This window comes from Betta splendens, chromosome 17 (genome assembly GCF_900634795.4).
Source record: "Betta splendens chromosome 17, fBetSpl5.4, whole genome shotgun sequence".
NCBI classification, from domain to species: domain Eukaryota; kingdom Metazoa; phylum Chordata; class Actinopteri; order Anabantiformes; family Osphronemidae; genus Betta; species Betta splendens.
The window spans coordinates 6,619,528-6,642,606 of NC_040897.2; the positions used below are offsets into that span (position 1 = coordinate 6,619,528).

Consider the following 23,079-nt stretch of genomic DNA (forward strand, 5'->3'; position numbering starts at 1 on the left):
CTATTCCTTAATCTTTTTAAATGTTTAATATCTTCAAAAGCTTTTAAAATGGCAGCATGTACAGAATTGTTTGTACTAGGTATATTTCATCTGGTATTAAAACACCCAGATGTTTTATACAATGATTTTTGAAAATTGTAATGTTACAAATAGGGGAGAACCAGATTGAGGCTATTGATTTCTTTAATATAGTGACTGTTTCTAGCATATTAGTAAAGTAACTTTCCTTCTGCACACAATCTGAGCATAGCTGACACTTATCAGAAGCCCACAAAAAGCGGTGTTAGGAAAACGAATCTGAAATGCGGAGGATCCTTTGAAAGTTTAGCCTCCCTGCAAAATCCAGCTCAACGCTGACTTGCTGATATCGTTTCAAACCGGTGGTGCTGCTCTGAATACGGTCCGATGGTGTGCACGATCAGGTCTAGGGTTCCTCCCCATTCTGATCTGAAAGCGGCTACATTTTGCGGGTGGCCACTCTGGGCCATGGATACAACCTTTAGCGGTTTCAAAATCTGTTTGTCGTCACGGTAATAAAGGAACCTCCTTAAATACATCGTGCTCAGGCTGGTAAGTATAGTCCTAAATTATAGCTTGCTCATGGGGCGGTCGAACAAGTGTATATTACAGTAAACCAGCAACCGTTAGCTACATGTTAGCTAGCCTTTGGGTTAACTATAGCTAGCAAGTTAGCTTCGGGACGCAAATGACAGAGGGGAGCTGTCATGTCAAAATATACCTAAGCATATTGTTTTCAACGAAGACAATGTGAGCTAACAGTTCTTTTCCAACACCCTGTGGTTTTGTCATTCACTACCATCTGGCACAGTGGTGCCGATTAAAATGTTAATGCAAATGAACGTGCCGGTGTTTTTCCAGCGAGTGTGAGTAGTTGAAACCCAGAACAAAGATCTGCTGCAGGCTAGCTAACTGTTAACATGATCGGTACCGGTATTGTACATTTGCAACCCGCTTCTTCCTCGCTCCTAAAAAGGTCGTATTACAAGAAATCACCCTACCATCAAACGCAGGCACAACAGAGGCCTCTCCTTGTGTAACGTTGCGAGTTTCCGAGAAATTCTTTCGTTTTACTGAATTTTGGATACTGCACCTAAACAGACTCCACTTTAAGGTGACGTTTAATTGGCTTTTTAAGATTCAGTTTTTGTATGATACAGCCATTAATATAGATAGAGAAGCTACACTTAGGTAAACGTCCATCCATTCATAAACAAGCAGACCTCCCAAGTGCTACCAGTTATCATCTTAACGTCATACTGGTAATTGTTGAATTAACACCAGACCTGAGCTTTGTGCTTGTTGTAAATTCAATGCATAATATTCATTTATTTTACGATTGTATGAGTTCAGCATTAATATTAGAAGAGCGCCCAAGTTAAAGTATATGATTTTTCCCACGTGTTTGCATCATATTAATCTCAGCCAGTAGAGCTTATGAAGAAAGGAATGTGGGGTATTCCTTAAACCCTGTACTTAAGCTGCAGCAGGATCAGAGACGTGTCACTTGTTTTTTGCTCCAAACACCTAAGCAACAAGGATAAAACCCTTCAAAATCACTGTCTTTCTTGAAATCTAAAACATTTTACAGTTTGTATAAGTCTTAGTAAATTATTTAGGTTTTTTTCCATGTTCTTCCTCATCCACAGTTCTGTCAGTTAGAATAGGTGCTTATAAGTGTTTATAATCAGAAATTGCTGTTGTCATCTCCAGCTGTTGTATGTTAAACAGGTAATTCGACTTCAAATGAAATAACAAATGAATTTATTGGTCACAGACTTGGAGTGAGGTGTTGACCGGTGAATGCATAGAGTCAAGAAGGTCAAACTTTGTGACAATAAAGAGGGTATCTGGAAAAGGTATGTTGAGTTTCATATTATAATTTCTTTAACTACTTTGATTCTAAGAAAAGTAGGCAAATAAATGTTTGAACTAAGTCCTTTTAGAGAATGCACAGTTGAAGGTATCTCTGGTTGTCTAATTTCCCTAATCGGTTCGTTGTACTTCCAGCTGTGTGACTGTGAGCATGACGGCTGTGGATGGCCTGTTGGACAGCACAGAGGTGGTGGAGATGGAGGATGTCCCATCTCAGTTCTTTGTGGAGAAGCATTCTTGGGAGGGCCTTCGCGACATTATACATTGTAGCAGGAAGTACTCAGGCATGATTGCCAACAAGGCCCCTCATGACTTCCAGTTTGTGCAAAAGAAAGATGAGAATGGACCCCACTCCCACCGGTTGTACTACCTCGGTAAGATGACTGATAATCTGACACTGTGCTTTGTATTTTTTGTGTAGTGTACTTTGGATGGGCTGAAGATGATTATTTTCTTTTTTTGTTTACTTCTTTAACCAGGAATGCCTTATGGAAGCAGAGAGAACTCGCTACTCTTCTCAGAAATCCCCAAGAAGATTCAGAAAGAGGCCCACTTAGTGTTGTCATGGAAACAGATGCTGGATCATTTCCAGGTGAATTCCCTAGCTTTTACTTACGCTGCAGTGCCAGTACCAACCAGCATAGGATGACTTGTCTCATTTCTCTCAAGCAGCTTTCACTTTGTATTAAGCTCTACCTGAAGGCACCTTTCCATTCCATTCCAATTACTTTAAAAATGTAACATGGTTTATTTTTTAGTCTATCGTAACGTTGCACATTCATCTGAATTCCTGCTGACTCTTTAAGGCTACACCACACCAAGGGGCCTACTCTCGAGAGGAAGAGCTGCTGAGAGAGCGCAAACGTTTGGGGGCGTTTGGTATCACTTCATATGACTACCATGCCAAGACTGGACTCTTCCTCTTCCAGGCCAGCAATAGTCTTTTCTACTGTCAGGATGGAGGCAACAATGGCTTCATTGTGAGTACACAGTTATTATTTACATTTTTATTCAGGGTAAGGTTAGGTGGTAAAGCTATGTAGTAACACTGATACACTGTACAGGAACGACATCTTCCACACTCATGCGTGTTTACTGTCACAGCAAGGGTGATGTCATCCCCAACACTAAGATTGTGTCTGCTGGTTTTAGCAGTCTGCTCCTGTAAAGCCTGTGGATATCAAGACCCAGTGTTCAGGGACTCGTATGGATCCCAAGATCTGCCCTGGAGACCCAGACTTCATAGCCTTCATCAACAATAATGATCTGTGGATAGCCAGCATTAAGACTAGTGAAGAAAAGAGACTCACCTACTGCCACAAAGGTCTGAAGACTGCTTTGAAGGAAGAAATCAAATGCTTTATATTGTACAAGTGATTTTATTATTTGTTTAATTGTCTTCAGGTTTGGATAACATTAAAGAGGATCCCAAGTCTGCAGGTGTAGCAACATTTGTCATCCAGGAAGAGTTTGACCGTTTCACTGGCTACTGGTGGTGTCCTACAGCAGTAGAAGGTCAGCCATTAGTAGCATTCATTCATTCACATCCCATTCTATTTGTTTTTGTAAAAACACAATGAAAGGTATCTGGTTGCAGCAGGTAGTACAGAGTAGCCCCCCTTTTCTGCTTCCTTAAGACTTCAGTGGGTAGGCTGCAGCTTTTGATTTACTGATCACCAGGAGGTAGACTCCATGAAAGTTCTAAAAGCGGTTAACTTGTCCATACCATTCAAATAGGTGTTAACAAAATGCTTATCTAAGGGTACTTGTGCCTTTTCTTCATGGCAATCGCTGCTGTAATCTGGAAATGTCAAACTATTCCTAGACTATTTGGAGTTCAGCATTCTAGAGTGGGGGAAATTAATTGCACACAGAAAGCATTTAAAGCTGCTGTCAGTCTTGTCTAAAGCCAGACTCATTGAGCATTGTGAAAGCCCATAACAGCACAGTTAATGGTGCTTTTGTTTGCCCTCTAAGCTAATTTACTCTTTTCTCCCTCACAGATTGTAATGGAGGTAAAACAGTTTACCTTTTATATGAAGAGGTGGATGAGACAGAAGTAGAGATTATTCATGTTCCATCTCCTGCACTGGAGGAGCGGAAGGCAGACGCATATAGATATCCCCGAACAGGTCAGTGCTGCCCTGCACGTTGGTTATGTGGAAGGTTCATTTATTGACCTTTCTGTCATTTAATGCTTTTTCTAATGTCTCCATTAACAGGGAGCAAGAATCCACAGGCTACTCTTAAACTTGCTGAGATTAAGACGGACCATCAAGGAAGGGTGAGTCTGCGATCGTCTTTATTTCACTTCCATCATTTGCTGTGTTTTGCTGTCTGTAATGTTTGCGTGTGTTTGTTGTCCCGACAGATTGTGAGGACGCTAGATAAAGAGCTGGTCATCCCCTTCACCTCCTTGTTTCCTGGAACGGAGTACATTGCCAGAGTTGGATGGACAAGTGATGGCAAATAGTGAGTCTGATGCTGATGGCGATGCTCCTAGAGACTAATTATTCATTAAGTTGGTTTGATGCTTGGTTTGTTAGTGTTGGAGACTTATATAAAGATGAATAATGTAAAACCTTGGTTTATGAAGCAGCGATCTGAATCTAGTCTTTCCTGTGTCTCTGTAGTTGCTGGGCAGTGCTGCTGGACCGCAGCCAGAGGAAACTACAGCTGGTCCTGCTGCCTCCAGCCCTCTTCATCCCCGTCACAGACGACCCAGCTGTGAGGCAAGAGAGTTTGGAGGCTCTACCCAGTAACACACAGCCATACATCATTTACGAAGAGACGACTGACATCTGGATAAATGTAAGACTGTACAATTGTTTGATTACCTTAAACCTAATGTTTAGTATTTCCAGTCAACAGGTGCTTTTGTAGGGTGCATGACTATTCTGGCTGCATTCAGCTACAGTACATCTGCTTGTCCTCTCTCTGCAGGTTCATGATATATTCTACCCCTTTGTTCAAACGATGGAAGATGAGTTCACGTTTATCTGGGTAAATGAATCCAAAACAGGCTTCAGCCACTTGTATAAAATCACATCTCTGTTACAACCCGGCTGCTACAACTGGACAGAGTACTACCAACACGTAGAGGGTAAGAAACAATCACAGCTCTGCTTCTGTGCTGGCGGTGTTTTGTTGGGTTTGTACTGTACTGGTTTTGCTACATGAAGTGCAAAAGGTGTGATGAGTCTTTTATTTGTCTGCTGTAGGAGACTTCAAATGTGCAATCAAGGAGGAGGTTACACTGACCAGTGGAGAATGGGAAGTGCTGGCAAGACATGGTTCGAAGGTCAGACATGTTTCACCGCTTTGCAAGCACCGTGTCACTGTACAACTTCATCCAGCTGCCTGTCTGCGATGTCATGCACATGTGATTGTATAAAGCTGATTATGGAGCCAGTTTCCCAGGGGAATGTGTGTTTTCCATGGATTCTACTCGCAGCTTTCCTGATCAGGCTTCAGGATTACCCAAGGGTCCTGGAGATTTAAGCTGCTCTGAGAAAAGACAGTTCTAACCTGGTCATGTAAATGCAAGTAAACACACTGGGTTAGTGCATATCTGTGAATCTGTCAGTGTAGAATTCTCGAGTCTTGGTCCTGATTCATTTGAAACACTTGTTTAGTTGGACTTGGCTCAGATCAGGGACAGAGAGTGTAATGGTTGGCGTGTCAGCATGTTCACAATAGTTGTACTGCTTTTTCAACACATGGGGGCAACAAATATCGTCCCCTATACCCAACAACTCATACCCAATACACACCTTACTTACCACACTTTAAAGGTTGTTGGTGGTTGTTTTAACTTACTACAAACAACACATCGTGTCTGACAGCACTGATTATTTATCCTTTCTGCCTTTTTTCTTGTCTTTTACAGATCTGGGTGAATGAGGCAACAAAGTTGGTGTACTTCCAAGGCACCAAAGACACTCCTCTGGAGCATCACCTCTATCTTGTCAGCTATGACTCACCTGGAGATGTGCTCAGACTAACCAAGCCTGGCTTCTCCCATAGCTGCTCTGTTAGCCAGGTACCCAACGAGTAGATAGAAATAGATCCATTTCATATATACAGTTTAAATCTTTAAAAAAAAAGACTTCTTTAGGAAGAAACCTCAAAATGAGATTCAAACTTTGCTCTCTCGTGTTCTCTTGCAGAATTTTGACTTCTTCGTCAGCCATTACAGTAATGTGAGCACTCCTCCATGTGTTCATGTCTACAAGCTGACGAGTTCAGAATGCGACCCGCTCCTCGTCGTACCTGTGTTCTGGGCCAGCATGATGGAATCACCAGGTAAACGAGAAGTCATTCTTTTAGTTTTGACTGATCAGTGGATGTTCCAGTGGGAGCTCACGCATGAACACTAACCTATGTGTACGTGGTAATGTGTTCTTCAGGTTGCCCAGGAGATTACAACCCACCAGAGATTTTTGACTTTCCGGGAAAGTCGGGCTTTCAGCTTTATGGGATGGTGTATAAACCTCACAACCTGCAGCCGGGCAGGAAACATCCCACCGTTCTCTTCGTGTACGGAGGCCCACAGGTTTGTGAACAGATCCTCTGGTTATACTTTTGTATTTTTAGTCAATCTTTTCCATAAACTATTTTTCATCATTTCAATTTGAATTGATGTTTCCTGTGTATATGATTTTAGGTGCAATTGGTAAATAACTCCTTCAAGGGGATGAAGTATCTCCGTCTGAACACGCTGGCCTCTCTGGGTTACGCTGTGGTCGTCATCGATGGGAGGGGTTCCTGTCAGAGAGGCCTCGAATTTGAAGGCGCTCTAAAAAACAAAATGGTAAAGTAAGAGTAATGTGATTAAAATCATAAAGACAGCATGTACACACATTTAGAGAAATACATGTAACACATGTATTTAAAATTTACCCTTCACATTGATCTTTCCAGGGTCAGGTGGAGATTGAAGACCAGGTGGAGGGGCTGCAGTACGTAGCTCAGAGGTTTAACTTTGTGGACCTGAGCCGTGTTGCCATCCATGGCTGGTCCTACGGCGGCTTTCTTTCTCTCATGGGCCTCATCCAGCGACCTAATGTCTTTAAGGTTAGAAGCTTTGTCTGTCGTCCCCTCCTGCCCCTGTCGCGTGGGTGTTGCGTATCTGAATTTGTGGTGCAGTTGCCGCCTCAGTCCACACGGTGTCCATCTTTGACAGTTCTTCAGTCTACAGCATTGATATCTGTAGAAACTTTTTGAACGTCTGTTGCTTCATAGCATCAGTATTAGTGTATAGTGTTGATTTCTTTTGTGTTTATAATAAACCATTTTAATGCTGACCATATTACATACAATCTAAAATGCTGCTTTTTTTCTCATTGCCCTGGTGATATATTTTAAATAGTTTGTTTTTCTGACCAAAGTAAAACTTTTCCACCTAAATAAACAACTCATCTGGCAAGCTTTCCGTTTGCTTCCTGCTAGCTGGCCATCGCAGGCGCCCCGGTCACCGTATGGATGGCCTACGACACAGGCTACACTGAGCGTTACATGGATGTGCCTGACAACAACCAGCAGGGCTACGAGGAAGGATCTGTGGCTCTGCACGTGGACAAGCTGCCCAGCGAGTGAGCTCACACACTTTTATGAGTAGAATAGCACAAATATGTGTTCATGTCACATCATGACTGCAGATACTATATGTCCTACTTGCTTACATACGTTCTTACACATGTTCTTCCAGACTAATTTGCTATATTTGGCGATTCAGACCTTTTTATTTGCAGCTTTAGAAGTGTTGCAGTGTAGAAGTGCTTATATGCAAATAAGCATTGTGTGCCTTGTCCCGTATTACATGAAGCTTTTAATGAAACCTTAAGTTAACGGCGTTGATAGATCAAATGTGTGGAGAGGCTGATTTGCCTCGAGGGGCTGGCAGACGGCATGTTGGAGCAGTGCTCGGACGCTGGAGTCAAATTAGAGTCACCGAAGCCCTGCAGTCGCACTAGTTCGCCGTTCTTTAAATTCATTTGGAGCCCTGGGGAACTCCGTGTTACAATAGTGTAGAATCAGGCGTGAAGGTGTAACTATTTGATTCTTGTCTTTGCAGGCCCAATCGTTTGCTGATTCTCCACGGATTTCTGGACGAGAATGTGCACTTTTTCCACACCAATTTCCTGGTGTCACAAATAATACGTGCTGGGAAGCCATATCAGCTACAGGTCAGCATCAGAAACCGCTGTCCGTCCGCTATCACACATGTCTGCTATTACCTGTCGACTTGTTTTAATTACGCAGACCTTTGTAAGGAATAATGCCAGTGCTTTGTAATGTTTGGAATATATAATAAAAGAGAAATATCCTCAAGCAGATTTAACAGGATCCACATGGAATGAAGTAAGCAATGACTCTAGATTTGTCTTGTTTCAATTTCCCAGGTTTACCCCAACGAGCGACACAGTATTCGCTGCCCTGAGTCTGGAGAACACTACGAGATCATGCTGCTGCACTTTCTACAACAATACCTCTGAATTGAGACGACAGGGGAGAATTGAAACCTGCTTTCCGTTCTGTCCTCTTTTACTCCCTCCGGCGCGTTGCCCACCCTTTTACTATCCCAGGCCTCTCCACACCGACCCCACGTCCAGCTGTTCACCCCATCATCAAGAGACTATCACACGCTCTGCAGCCTCTCTGTCCTATAAACTACTCATTTACCTTCTCTGTCACACTTTTGCGCTTGCTCTCTCTCTCTCTCCCTCCCCCTCCTTCTGTTACTCGCTTATTTGTCCTAACTCCTCCGTGACCTCCCCCCATGTACAGTCTGGTGTATGGTTTATGAGCACAGAGATTCGGTGTCTCACCCTGAAAGCTGAACAAAGACAAGGACATATGGAGAAAAATGTGCAGGCTGTGTCACATTGACTCATGGCTCACCCGCGTCCTCATCTCCACAACCGTGATGGTTTTTGCCAAATGTTACTGTTATTCTCCCTCTCCCCTCCTACTTTATTCACTTGAGCCAGTGGTAGGAACAGGGGTACAGTTCACTGATATTAAACGGAATCTATAAACACATTTGCGGACATGAGCTTAAACACTATATGTGAAGTTCAATTTACATAAATAATAAACATAGACCTACATAAACAGATGTTCACTAGCACAGTTTAAAATAACCTACAAACACTTACTGTGAGTCGTTCCTTGCAGTTTGAGTCACGATAGAGAAAGGAAGCCAGATCTTCCTCTGTCCACTTGTTTTAATTGTGTTTGAATAAAGTTTTATGGGTTTTATTGGTTTTAATGAGTGCTGACAGAAGCTGCTCACGTTGTGCTCGGTTCCCTCCCTTTATGTTACATTGCTCAAGATGTCTGCTTGCCTTCTTAACACATAATTTATAATTGCCAAAGTACCTCTTGATTCTTGATCTTGCTGGTATTTCCTTTTTTTACTGCAATAAAGACAACAGGAGGGTGAGCACTGGAGTCCTACAACAGCTTTGTACCACTGGGATACAATTTGTACATGATAATAAATAAATGTATAAATCAGTGACACGTCTGTGGCAGTCGTCTCATTCACCATTACAAGCAGTGCACATTCAGTCTCTGTGCTGTTTCTGAGCCTAAATGAACCAATAAATTAGAAACCCATTTTACCTTCATCCTATATTTTGTACATTCAGCAGCCTGTACATCAGGCAGTCTGAAAGACTGTTTTTCCTGATACCCACTTAGGTCCTCTGTGCAACTGCTGCTGTGCTCTGCCTTCTCCTCCCGGCGTTTACTTTCTCTGACTTCACTGACGGACAAAGACATCAGCTGGCTGCACGCGCCACCTGATGCTCTGCCAGAGAGGCTCCTGAACCAGGTGTGAGTGTTCAGCGGATCACTAGAGGCCAAGCACATTAGCAATAAGCCCGACGAGGAAGCAGAAAGTAGTGCATTGAAAAATTAAAGCTGACACCCAAGAGCTGCTGAAGTTTGCTTTTAGGTACTGTCACTAATCAGCTAAAGGCTTTTACGATGCAAGAGATCTGCCATGTGTGGTTGGTTAAAACCGTTTAGTTCCAGAGCAAGTGTGGGAGGAAATCTGAAGAAGCTCGATAGTTTCAACTACTACAACAATAGAGACATAAGTATAAAATAGTTTAAATAGACTTTATTGGCGCATTGTGGCCAGAACATTATTTTCTTCTATAAAACAATTATACATCTAGTAAATACAACAAAGACAATATAAATTACAGGCAGCACCAGAAATACATACATATATTGATTCTTTACATCATTTAAATAAGAAAAGGGAGCATCTATAAAAAGAAACTCAATTTATGAGACGAACGTCACCGCGAGTAACAGTCAGGAAAAGACGACACAACAGTCCTTCATACAATATGCACAAAACCAGGTGTCTCATCATAAAAGCAGTCAATGTGACTCAACATCATCAAAATCTCCACGGAAAAAAAATTAAAGTCAGTGAAGAAGAAGCTTACTTTGATTCAAAATGGCTGACCGATTATATTGCATGTACAGTAGAAAAGGCTGTGGTGGTTCTCAGTGTCCCGTAAAAGCTTTCTTACAGTTTGTGCGTCACGATCCTGGTTTACAGTTAAATAATTGCAACGCATGTCATCACGTGTACATGGAAACTGTCTGGCTGCGACCGGGCTGCTGACGCCACGCGTCTGCAGAAGTCTCGACATGTTGGAAACGCTCTGCGGCTCGCGGAGCAGCGGACAGGCCGGGACTCGCTCTGCTGATTAGGGGCCCCTGCTTCGTGCCAATGGAAGGAATCCATTGCAATGGCACAAAGTGGGAAAGCTGCAGCTGCACATTTAGTCCCTCTCTTGTTTGTGTTTGTGGTTCTAGATGCAGGGAGGGATTGGAACTCATTTGCTTCCATTCGCCTTTGTTCTAAGGGGCCTGAAGGATTCTTCACTCAGACAAAACCACAGCGGTGGAAACGAAGCACTACGAGGAGAACGAACAGTCCAACACCCTCCTCCTTGTTCTGTGATACTTTCTGCCTGTCTCTGTCTAATTCTAGTGCTCATGACTTGTTCTCGATGGCGGCGGGGGCAATCATCATCACGCTGGACTTCAGAGGGTAGTAGCGGCCCCTCCAGGTCTTCCAGAAGATGCCCTGCTTCCTTTGGTGACGCTGCTTAGGAGGAGGACTCTGGAAGTACCTGCCGTTCAGGTTGGAGCGGCCGCAGTTGCTGAACCACCAACCACCTGTTAAGACAAAGCACGAATCAGTTTAAAAAGACGCATTTAAGCTAAAGCTAGACACTGAAAATCAAACAAGTGTCGGCCTTGAATATAGTGAACGTGCTTCACAACTCACCAGAGAGGTGCCTGGCGCAGTTGGTGTCACTTTTCTGGTCATTGTCTTGATCGTGGGTGGAGAAAGGCAGGCCAGATGTGGCGTCAGTCCCCAGGGAGCTCTCCAAGGTGCTGAATGCGCCAACCTCTGCAATCTGGAGCGAGTACCTGGTGTCTTCTCCACCCAGCTGGAAGGGCAGGCTGAGAGATACCAGGTCATCCGCCCAGTCGGAGAGCTTGATGTTGAGGACGTAGCCGCCGTTTCTGGCAATGGAGTGGATCTTCTCCAGGCCCAACCAGAACTCTCCTGGAGATAGAGAAGCACGGTGGTTACAACACACCCGGAGCTGCGGCTGTAGGTAACGAGGTTTGAGCTAACCTGAGCCTGGCCGGGGGCACCAGCACCTGTCTAGTTAGTGAGAGTGAGCTCAAAGTCCAAAGAGCATTTACCCTTCAGGCTGCCAAAGCCCTTCTCATAGGCCTCCCACAGCCGGTCAAAGTCAACGGAGCCGTCCCGGCGTCGCTGGATCACGGTCCACCCGCCCTCTGGAGAGACAACAGCACAGAGCGGCCGGTCAGAGAGCGCTGCCCTCGGCGCGAGCGGCTTCCGGCGCAGCTCCGGGGCCGCGGTTCACCTACCGGGGGTCATCTCGCAGTAGACGTCGAACGGCTCGGCGCCGGGCCGGACGCTGTAGACGCCGCTGGCGGTCTCTCCTCGGAGGAACAGCTCGTGACAGTCGGACGCCGCGTCTGCGAGGGGGGCGAAAACAGAAGTGTTTAGACAAACAGCTCCGCGCCGTATCTCTGCGCAGACTAAACAGGGAGATTGGCTGTTCTCTACGCGGCTATTTATACGTGACACATTAATACGCGTGTTTAACCCCATGAACTTTACACACTCCCTGTGACAGTTTGAGGAAATAGCTGCAGGATATGAGCCTGTGTCTAAGTCAAAACACACCTGTTTTACAGGATTCTGCCACTATCTATTGTTTTATTTATCTTTTAATGGGGCTTGGGTTCCAGTTCAGACATAATGGTGTTATTCAGAGTGAATATATCTCAATGTGTTTATGTGATTTGATGTCTGATTAAACTGCTCGGCGGCGGTTTTCCTCGAGAGTCGCGTGCTTTCTAATAAGCTGCCGCTCCGAGGGCGTTCATCGTCTGGAGATATTAATATGCGACAGTGAGAACTCCGTACTGGGGTATAAATATGACCTTTCTCCCAGATCCCAAGCAGACTCCGCTCTTTACGGCCGCCTGGCCTTCGAGGCTTGAGTTACAGGCTACTAGCCTTTACATTCCTGGAACCCCCCCCCCCTCCTCCTCCTCTGGGTTGTCACGCCGCCTTCACGTGCACAGCAGCCAGCAGAGGGGTGATCGGAGGGTGGAGGGGGGTTGGGGGGGAGTATCAGGCAGCAACACCGAGCAGGGAACTCCTACTGCTGACAACAAAAGCCCATTAGCATATAATGGCCTTTCCTCCAGAGGCGTGGCCGTCGTCCGCCTCGGGGTCAGGGGGTGTCCTGAACTTTGGCACACTTCCTCGTCATCACAAAGGCAGGGGAGGGGGGGGGGGGTGTTGTGTGTGGACGTGGGGGAGGAGAGGAGGAGAACACCGAGCCGCCGGAGGGGGAGCGGGGACGTCTGACAGATCTGGGGGAAAGGTTGCTCTTCGCTGAGGGATGTACACAAAAAGGTGGGACGTCTCCAAACGTGGGGGGAGTGTGTGTGTGTGTGTGTGTGTGTGGGGGGGGGGGGGGGGGGGCGTCCTCTAAAACAGATAAATTTAGAGCGTCTTTTCCCATCCGCACACCCCCTGCTTCTGTTTTTCTCTTTTCTCGGCTCAGACACAAGGCCGGTGATACGTCCGCTCAACAAAGACTCCCCCTGCCGCTTCCAGGTCCCCCCCCCCCCCCCCCCCCCCCACACACACACACACCACACGAGAGGTCTGTGTGAGTAATCCCACCGAGCTGCGTGACCCTGACTGAACGCTCGCAGACGCCGCTGAACTTTCCCCTACTTGAAGCGCTGCCCGAGGAACTCTTTTCTCCCCTCTTTTCTTAAAGGCAGCTGACGTCAGAGCTCGGAGGTGTTATTGTGTACGAACCGACTGACTGAACTCCAGAGATGCCTCAGTTACCTTTCACCCAGTTCTCATCCTCAGCTCCAGAAACAGGAGGTGGGAGTTCAAATTAAATCTGTGGTAAAATTGTTGCTATGAGTAACATTATTAATATTATTATTACTATTATTATTATTATTATTATTATTATTATTATTATTATTATTATTATTATGGCAGAGACTCTTCCCAGTGCCCTGTGTGTTTCCAGTTCAGTCCAGTCTGGATGAAGGATCTCCGACTGCTGTTCCAGTCTAAACACCAGCTGCTCCGCCTTGCTATTGTGTACAATTGACTGTAAGTCGCGGTGTGAGCTGAACTAGCCGTGAAACCTGTTCTGACAATGTGAGCTGTTACTCATTCGTTCGCTAAAACCTGTTGTGTTGGTTTGATCCTACGAGGCTCGGGCCGCTAAACGACCACCAGATGACATCTGTGGCCTCACGCTGCGCAGAGGAACGTGATTAGTTTGATTGGAATCCCTGACTTTAATTGGTGTTGATCATAAGCCGCTTTGTGGCGCTGCTGACAGATGGTGTGCCGCATTCGGCGTCAGATTTGGCGCAGCGGACTTAACGCACGCAGGGCGGGGACTTTGCACGCTTACTTACCGACTGGCGAGTCGCGTTGCTCGGGGACGCGGCTCTGCGCGGAGTCGTTGGTGCCGCGCGGGGGGGTCGCGGTCTGTCTCGACTGATGGATCTGGAAAAGGTGAAGGTTCGACGGTGAGACGCGGCACGTCAGCGTGGAGTTCGGACGCGTGCGCAAAGCGCGCGTGGGTCCTCACCTGGCTCTGCAGGGTCCTGATGCGCACGTTCTGCTTGTCCAGCTTCTCCTGCTGGAGTCGGATCCTCTCCATCAGATCATCGATGCGTCGGTTCTGAGATTCCAGCATCAGCTGCAAAACGACAGAGCCGCCGCACGGTTAGCGCTTTGTTCACTTTTGCGCATCGCCGCCGAAAACGAAACCAGAAACTTCATAACAAACTGTGCACCCGCATTGAACTTAAAAAAAACCCGCAGACGCATTTCCACCCATCCATGACAACCATTTGTGTTTTCCCAACCGGCTCTGATGCCATTATGTAACTCCTTTACTGTCTGTGTTTTTTATCCCACTATGAGGTCTGTCAGGCTCAAACGCAGCTTCTACAAACAGGGAATCTCGTAAGCGCTTCCAACTGTGTCAAGGAGCTACAAGTCCCCCTCGGGAACGTGACAGCTGTGGAAAATCACCCACACATTCCTGCAGCGGATGCGCGTGAATGCCTTTTGTCTGGCCGCTCTTTAGAGTTTCCCTGCACGTACTGCACGTTCCTCGTCCACGCAGTGCAGGCGTGTTACCCCCCCCCCCCCCCCTCCTTTTTCCCATTTAGTGCTGAAAGAAGAGCGACCACTAATTAACTCTCCGTGCGTCCTGCACGCAGTAACCGCAAGAGCCACCTACCGCTCTGCGTGAAGTAACTAGTTCTCGTTAATCTCAGCTTGTGGCGTTGCGCTCACCTGGATGCTGCGGGCGTCGCTGTTGTTCCTGGCCCCCGGCTGCACCGCATCCCCCTGCAGCACGCCGTCCACCCGCTCCTCCAGGCGGCCCATCCGCTCGCCCATCGCCCTCCTCTCCCGCTGCATCTCCTCCGCCTTCTCCCTCAGCTCGGCGGTGACGTTCAGCAGCTGGCCCTCCCGGTCCTCCAGCCCCCGGGCCCGAGCGGCCAGGGCCTCCCCCTCCGCCCGCAGCCGCTGGCTTTCCCGGCCCATCTCGGCCACCGTGCGGTTGAAGAGCTTCAGCTTGGTGGAGATGTCCCTCATTTGGACCTTGGTCCTGTCCACGTGCTCCTTCAGCCCCTGGCCCAGCTGCAGCAGGCCGTGGGCTATGACGTTCACGTCATCCCACGCCGCGTACTGCACGCGCTTCTCCTTGGGAGCGACGCCGGGCGGCGAGCCTCCTTTCCTCTCGAAGGGGAAGCCGGCGGCGGTGAGCGCCACCAGGCAGAGAGTCGCAGCAGCCAGCGTTGTCTTCATTGCTCCGGGTCTGAGTCTGGTCGGTCCCTGTCAAGTCAGGCTCATGGTCCGACAGCCACAGCGCAGCGTTATATAGTTTCACAGTCCACAACTCTCAGCTGGAAGCTGGCTGCCATTGGCCATCCGAGCAGAGGGAGGGGTACGGATGCTCTCAGGTTTCTGTCCCTCCCCCAGAGAGGTGGAGGAGGGACCTGTGATATAAGACGGATACCGGCTTTCATCCGTGCGCCACGGGAGACAGGCCCCACGTTATCTTCACGCGCAGGAAGCGTATAATTGGTGCCCAACAGGTGTAACCCTTTACTGTGATGTAATGCCGAAGCAGTGATGTGTGCGATGCGTTGTCCCGAGAGTCTATCAGTTCACGAGCTCAGGGACATCCTGAAATTTGGTTGATAAAGATGCTGGAAGCGCGATTGAAGCGCGTCAAACACAGCGTGGACTCGCGCGAGGACAGTTCATGCAGTTCTCGGGGCTTCAGGCCTGAAAGAAATGTTACTCAGCTGTGGTGTGAAAATGGCAGAAGAGACACACTGATGAACGAAAGAATGCATGAATGCATGAATAAATTATGAAAAAAAAACTGTCTTAATGTCATAATTCATCATGATATAAAATTAAATAATTAAATCAATCAATCAATGAATACACTTTCCTCAATCCTGTTAATTAGCCTTAATACATTCTTAATCCTTTACAACAATTACAATATTGTTCTAGTAAATGAGCCGTTCTGTGATGAACTCAGATGAGGTCATCCTTTTAACACTGACAGCTTTTGTTGAATACATATATGAGGCATCATGTCCATCTGCCTTTGGCCGTGTAAGCAATTAATGAATGAGTGACACCATGAGCGCGTCAGGAGACGAGCGGTCTATGATCCGGGCTGAGGACTGTGAGAATTAGGGGAAAGTTCACAGCACAGAGAATGCCCACATTATGGGTTGGAGGTTTTTTTTTTTGCCAGACAACCCACAGTGACCACAGAGAAGGAGGCGCGTTAACCCTTTCCTGTCTAAGTGGGTGAAAGGTAACTGGGCGACTGCTGACGGTGCTGAGAGGGGAAGCTCGGTTCAAAGGGACCGCAGGCCTCTCACGTATGCGTCTGGAATGCGACAAACATGCCTTTTTTCCCCCTCAAAGCCTCGGCACGGAGGGATTTCCACCGGGACGCCGTGTTCTGGGGTAAAAATAGGCTTTTTCCCTTTGAACGGCGACTCGTGCGGGGTCAGCGCGGACGCCGTCGCCTGTGTTTGTTCAGACTGACAGACCTGCGTATTAAACCCGGCTATGACTCAGATGCCTCCAGTTACAGTAAAGGGCGATTACGCCGGATCCAAACATGTTCTCACACTTGTTTTTTACAGGTGGTGGAGGAGCGGCGACTTGGCAGAGCAGACAGACGCCTGCTGATCATCGTGAACCTCTCAGAGCGACGGGAGTTTAATGAACCCGGAGCTTCGGGCCTTCACTTCCTGACGTGTGGCCCGAAGCCGGCATCTTATCAGGTGATAATGAATTTGTTCTAGGGCCTAAAAGCGGTTCGCACTGACAGGCAGAGCTGGATGTGTAGCTGCTGATAAACGGCTGATAGCCAGATACAATATGGAAAACCAGTTGTGCGCGAAATCGCAGTTGGCATGATTCATGCTGTTGTGGAAGAAACCCGGTTTTACTTGATATTGTAATCAAACAGTCACCGACCCACGCTAGATTAAACAGTCACCTTTATATTACTTCAGCAGTTGTTATTGTCTTCGCTGAGGTCATTCCAATCCTCCCAATTTCAGCAGAGACGCTTCACATTCGCGGAGCTCTACTCCTCTGCATCCTGTCATTCCAGAGCCCATCATCACCGGATCCGCACCACAGCTGCTTGTTCAATTTCCCGAAATGGCCGCATCTATATACAGCACGCTGACCTTTTACCCAGATTGTACACAGAACATCTGTAAATCAGGGCTGCATTCAAACGCAGCCGAGTACCGTGACATGGTAAAGAAAAAAAAAAAAAAAGGACTACAGGGTTTTATATTGAATGATTCTTCCAATTGAGTACATTTATTACCTTAGAAGATGCTTATAAATAAAGAATTTGTCTCCCTACAGATTCATTTTAACGATCAGATCCAGGCATTCAGTTTAACATATGAAAGCTGCGTCCTGATGTGTTTCCTGCCGCTCGCATTCCTCTCGGACTCGTAAATCACCAGTCCTACGTCCTGATGCCATGAGACATTCATGAGCGGGCATGTATTGGCCAGGTTCAGCGCCGAGGCTCTGGGTGAGCCAACGGGGCTCATGACTGCCTTGTGATTGAGCAGCGGCGCCGGCGTCTGGACCTGGGAGAGGTGGGCGCAGAGCAGCGTCACATTCTGGGGGAAATAAGAGCGGCCGTGATTTACGTTTTCGCTCGGAATGTGTTCGGGAGAGAACCTGATTTATTGGCTGACACTTTCACTTAGCACGAGAAGCACAGGTGATGCCGTTAAGATGACTGATGTCAGCCAGCGAGCGCGTTGCCTGAAGCCTGGTAATGTGACGTTTAGTGCTGCCATCACTCATTACATCTGTGCTTTTCCTGATGATGTACAAATACCATTAATTAATCAACCCGATATTTGTAATATGCCCATTTGAAGGCAACCACATGCTACAGAAGATATGTTTATATATAGGACACACACACACACACACACACACACACACACACACACACACACACACACACACACACACACTCCACACAAAACCAGTTGTCAGCCAGGTGAAACCCTCTACCGCCCCCTAGTGGCGTATAGTGGGCTCCTACCATTGACCCCTGCTCGTTTAGTTGGTGTTTCACTGTTACAGCCCCAGGAACCGCACCGTCAGCGTGCCACAGAGACGTGAAAGGCAGCGCCTCCCGTAGCCTCCAGCGCACAGTCAAGGTGTGACCCCCACGTCCAGTCCGGCTCGGTCCAGCACAAACAGGCCCAGGGCGGAGGAGCACGCTGGGAGTGTGAGAGCCTTCCTGCAGGGTCCCTGACGGCTTGGACGGATGCGTCCGCACGCAACGAGGGACTCAGTGAGTTCTCACACAAATGCTGGACTTCTTACTTTTAATGAGGCCAAAGCCTTCAATATTCAAAATATGACGAAATTCATTTATCCCGAGGGGAATTTGCTTTGGTACAAAAGAAAACCACACACTCTCACACAAGCACAGATATCTGACTCGCGTTAGGCTGAAACGTCTGAGCAACGCAGCTCTTTCTTCACTTAGAGGCTGTAATGTGAAGGGGCGAATGCTGCTCATACCTGCTCTCTGCAGGTTTGTTTGCATGATTTACAGCCATTTCCTTTTTCAGTCCTTACACCTCGTACTCTGGCTATTCTCTCTACTAGATGCACTGGACTAGCAGATGTGAACTCACATACAGATGTCCCTAATAACATCTACTGGTCCTGCATTGACAGATAAAGGTATTTTCCACATAGTGAGACCACTTTGGGAAACAGGAACCCAGTTACCAGTCTGCAAATAAACAAACGCTATTGCGGTTTTACAATGTTATAAAAGATGTGTTTATTTAGTTTATGTAACGGGGTCCCCTGCTGTGACCCTGCTATACTGTTGACTGGATTAAGAATCTCAGTGGAGCCCGAGACCAAGGTCAAGGATGAATTCCACGCTGTAAATATTTCACGCACGTATTTAGGTTGTCTGGGGACTGGCAGCTGTGCGTGCTCAGCGAGCTCCCCAGACCCCTTCTTCAACGTTTTAAGGGCCCAAAGCTCCAGATGTGATTCATCACTGCTGTTTATCCTTCCCAGAGTTAGAGGTTAGGACTTTGTCCCCAAAAATGGAATGTGGAACATGGAACGTACCCCAGTTATTCAGCCTGATTCTCATGAACTAATTGGCCTTCTGTGGAACTTACGAGCCTGTGCCCCAGAGTGAGGAGCACTAAAGGGACCTATAGGACGTATAGTGGTGAGAGGAGGTGCCGTCCGGGCAGATGGCGGAGAGACTACAGTAAGTAAGAGTGAGGCCTGTTGTGTGGAAGCTGTGGGTGCTGGCAGACGGCCTCTCGCTGTGTGAGGCAGATGGGGAAAAGAAAAAGGAACGAAGGCTTGAATCACAAAGTGTTCTCTTAGAACAGCAGGGCCTCCGCCCTCTCACTGCAGCAGCTGCGTCTGCAGAAACGAGACACAGGCGGCGCGTCTCGTGTTTGTGCTGCAGAAATAGCAAGCGTCGGAAACCTGGAAATGGGGAGACGGTCGGCGTGGCTCAGTTCAGAGGCTGCTTGAAGCGCGTCAGAAGGCGCTGAGCCAATGATGCTGGTTTTAAATCTATTATAAACGTTCCTCACGGCACACATCCACAGGAAAAACGTCCAGCGTCTTTGTATTTTCAGTTCACTAATGAGTAGAAGCAGGCCAGGAATCCAAGCCTGTGGCGATTACCAGCCAAAATAGCTTGTTATGATATTTTATGACCATTAACAGCCACATTGGGCTCGATGACTATGACTTAGCAGAACAGAACCAAGACAGAGGTATATTCATACATGCAGAACGTCTGAAGATACAACATCAGCAGTCACAGGTCTAACGCACCCCAGCCTTAAAACCTCAACATTTGCCACAAAGGTTCAAACCCTGCTTCCTCCCATGTTGTTGATTCTTCCAACACAGGCTCCCGTCGTTTCACCGGATCTTAACATGTGAAGTGCACCTGCAGCTTGTGCTGTGACATTGTCTCATGTCGTATGCATCGCAGGGAACAGAGCCCTACAAAAACAAATGGATGCCTTGTTTTTCTGACCTTCGCACAGTGAAGTCCCCCTTTTGTGCTTTAGCTTATAGAAAGTGGTGCTGTCGTCATCATCACGCTGCCCGTCTCATGCTACATGAAAGTGTTTAGTGGTTGCAGCAAAGAGAGGTTCAGAGAGAAGGTTGATTGGTGGACAGGGCCTGTCTCTGAACAGAATAATGGGAGCTTCACAGAGACATTGTATGTAGAGGCCGGGTGCACTGAAGTTCAGAGACCACGTGGAAAAAAGCCAGCGGGCCGCGTGAAAACGAGGGAATGTCTTCCAGTTACCTCTGGGGTGACTGTCCTGTTTTCCTTGTCTCCGTTTGTCCTGTGGGCCCCATTTTCAGATTTGTGAGCCGTGACCCGGGTTGTAGCCCGTTTTCCGAGCGCGTTAATGAGAGGCCTCGCTCACCCCGGAGACTCGGCGACCTCGGCGCCACACATCCTGTTGGCCAGCGTGAGACGCACAAGGCCTGAAGGTTTCATGCCAAGCTTCTCAGCTCCAACGAGCCCTGTGACACCGACACAAGTTAAACTGAGAACAGAAACAGCAGAATTTAGTTAAAATTGAGTTTTGCAGTCACATATTATTATGATTATTACTTCTATGTAAGTACAAAAAAGGACGACCTAAAACAGAAGGCCAGTTAAATATGTTCTAAAAGCATAATGTATGAACAGAAACAACAAATCTGAATTATACTGTACATTTGTCTATACAGTGTGTATCAGGTCTAATCATTTTCCCCTTTTGGAAGCAATTAAACGGTTTACGTTTGTTTTTGATTTCATAAAGCAATCGAAAGTTGCAGTTTAGATTTTAACTGTATAAAATTGAACTTTTATTTGGGTGGCGGTTCTTGCTCAAAATATGCTATAATAAAACATTTACTCTGTGGTCTCACACGCCCACTTTGGGCCTCAAAACTAAGAACTAAGAAAAATAAAGTCTTTAGCAACTGGTTGTTGTTTCCAGAGACCTCAAATGCTCCTCTGACCATCTGGATAAAAACATATTCCAAGTGCTGTAATAAAAGTAGCCTTGATCCATGTCCCAAATTTCGACAATTTCTTTCTTTCCCCTAAACAAAAACACATTGAACAAACATGGGTCAGCTTTAAAGTCTGCTGAAGTGTAGTGACACAACTGGATACAAGAACACGAACCCTGACAACCCCAACCACTGCATCACCGCTAACCAAATAATCAAAACATTAGACCACAATAAAAATTAATTATAGAAGAAATAAAAAAATTACATGAGCGTCATTAGAAACACTTGAGAAACAAACCAAAGGTCAAAACTGGATTTGGGTCTAGTTACAAATGTCCCATCTGGCCTTGAGGTAGATTTGCTTCCAACTTGGCATGTGTCTATGTCAGAGAGGGAAGCACATGCCAGTCAAAGGCCTGGATGTGTGAGAAGCAGAGGTGGAGGCAGAGGGAGTGGAACCATGACAGCCTTGAGGATAAGAGGGTGAAGCCTGCTACGTCCTGTAGAGCACCGCCGCCGTGCTTTCTTTCAGATTTGGTTTCACTGTAGGCAGTGATTCTTGTCAATGTGCTGATGCAAAACGACACATGACTTTGACCACAGCGGAGCAGATGTTTCCTGTGCTGGGTCAGTAACATCTAGGTAGAACCTTCCAGGCCCGACCGAAACCTCAGGTTTTACCACTGGTCTTCAGCGGGTTTGACATGTTCAGGCGCTGCAGCGACCGTTCCTTTGACTTTGAACGTGTGACCTGTGTTTTCATCAGTGTCTGTGGGAACATTCATTCACCCAGATTTTTTTTTGTTTGTGAAAGGCAACTATCTCTCACAGGCTTAAATTCACAAAGATGCAATAAAACGTGTCTCTCAATAAACCTCTGCTCAGTTCAGCTGCTTGTGTGTTGAGCTTTATACATAGCTTTATATATTCTGTTGATTGCAAAAATTGTAAGGTGGTTCAGCGGTGTCATGTGCAGCTCTGCAGCCTTGACGTTTAAGTCTGACTGGTTTCGCAGAAGCCTGTCACTGTCTGATTGTCTCTCATTGTGGCTCGCATACAAGTGGCAGCATGCTCTTCTTGGTCTGGCTCATCCTACTTCAATTTAATGATGGGCTGCCAGGACTTAATTTGTTTTCATCTTTCCTGCTACATGTTGATGCCCTTTTGAAGCTGCAACAATTTGCCAGTGTTTATAAAATCAAAGAAAATGTAGCCACAATGTTTATGCTCAATAAGCTGCAAAATGCAAACTGGCCCTTCTATGTTTTGCATACTTGAATATTGCAATGTCAAATATTTCCTGTTTCTGTCTCCATCTTTAAATGTTTTCTATTTTTCATAATTTCTGTATTATTGTTCCTGCCTCTAAATGGTCATGATGTATCCAAGTCAAAGCAAACCTTACTTAAACTTTAGCGGCACAAACGAGACAACAGAAAATGTAGATTAGGCTGTATTTCCATTGTATTAGACAGCAAAACATGCCTGTGTATAAATAGTGGACACACTTTGGTAGCACACATGAAACTGCTTTCATCTCAGTGTGTCCTTTGTACGAACCAGTGCAATATAACATAAGTCTACATGTGTATTACCATCCTGACAATAAATGAAAAGGATGGTGGTTGAGAGTGTGCAGCAGCTTTAGGTTCTCAGATGTGAATCGCTACAGTCATGAGCAAAGACTGATGCTACCATCTTCTGGAGTCGAAGTAAACTGCAACATTAAGCTGGCACAAATGTCTGCTCCACCACATGTGCATATTATCGTGACTGCTAGGTACTAGAATGACGCATTCAGAGAAACCACATCTGCTGCCGCGGTGAGGAGACCATCCCCCTCTAACACCATCTGGAGATATGCAATTGTAGTCTGGAAAAAATATGTATGTAAATATAGATTAGTAAATCTGATCTGACAATCAGTTGAATGATAA

General features: G+C 46.5%; 2 protein-coding genes and 1 long non-coding RNA gene across 7 annotated transcripts; 2 read left to right on the forward strand and 1 right to left on the reverse strand.

Annotated features, from left to right (window-relative positions):
* Window positions 1-410: 410 nt before the first annotated feature.
* LOC114844786 (dipeptidyl peptidase 9-like) lies at window positions 411-9,418 on the forward strand. Of its 3 annotated transcripts, none has more exons than XM_029132371.3 (21): window positions 411-570; window positions 1,796-1,877; window positions 2,029-2,267; window positions 2,373-2,485; window positions 2,700-2,873; window positions 3,046-3,217; window positions 3,298-3,408; window positions 3,897-4,025; window positions 4,116-4,177; window positions 4,265-4,365; window positions 4,527-4,704; window positions 4,837-4,996; window positions 5,115-5,194; window positions 5,783-5,935; window positions 6,063-6,198; window positions 6,303-6,448; window positions 6,560-6,706; window positions 6,817-6,969; window positions 7,345-7,487; window positions 7,970-8,081; window positions 8,298-9,418. In XM_029132371.3, the coding sequence occupies exons 2-21, from the start codon at window positions 1,822-1,824 to the stop codon at window positions 8,388-8,390; spliced, it is 2,658 nt and encodes an 885-aa protein (XP_028988204.1). In that variant the 5' UTR covers window positions 411-570; window positions 1,796-1,821; the 3' UTR covers window positions 8,391-9,418. The 3 variants fall into 3 exon arrangements, with proteins under 3 accessions (XP_028988204.1, XP_028988205.1, XP_040924136.1); XM_029132372.3 differs by having other exon boundaries at window positions 3,049-3,217; XM_041068202.2 differs by having other exon boundaries at window positions 423-570; window positions 1,750-1,877.
* Window positions 9,419-10,009: 591 nt separating this feature from the next.
* On the reverse strand, window positions 10,010-15,444 carry angptl4 (angiopoietin-like 4). The gene is made up of 7 exons (XM_029132105.3): window positions 14,828-15,444; window positions 14,112-14,222; window positions 13,936-14,026; window positions 11,833-11,943; window positions 11,644-11,739; window positions 11,216-11,500; window positions 10,010-11,103 (listed from the first exon to the last, which is right to left on the reverse strand). Exons 1-7 carry the CDS (start codon window positions 15,341-15,343, stop codon window positions 10,919-10,921), a joined length of 1,395 nt encoding a protein of 464 aa, XP_028987938.1. The 5' UTR covers window positions 15,344-15,444; the 3' UTR covers window positions 10,010-10,918.
* Window positions 15,445-16,168: 724 nt separating this feature from the next.
* LOC121201791 (uncharacterized) lies at window positions 16,169-22,650 on the forward strand. 3 transcript variants are annotated; one of them, XR_008693056.1, is made up of 3 exons: window positions 16,202-16,531; window positions 16,714-18,413; window positions 18,734-22,650. It is a non-coding gene; the product is annotated as an uncharacterized LOC121201791 (long non-coding RNA). The 3 variants fall into 3 exon arrangements; XR_005896901.1 differs by having other exon boundaries at window positions 20,495-22,650; XR_005896902.1 differs by having other exon boundaries at window positions 16,169-16,531; window positions 16,714-22,650.
* Window positions 22,651-23,079: the final 429 nt, after the last annotated feature.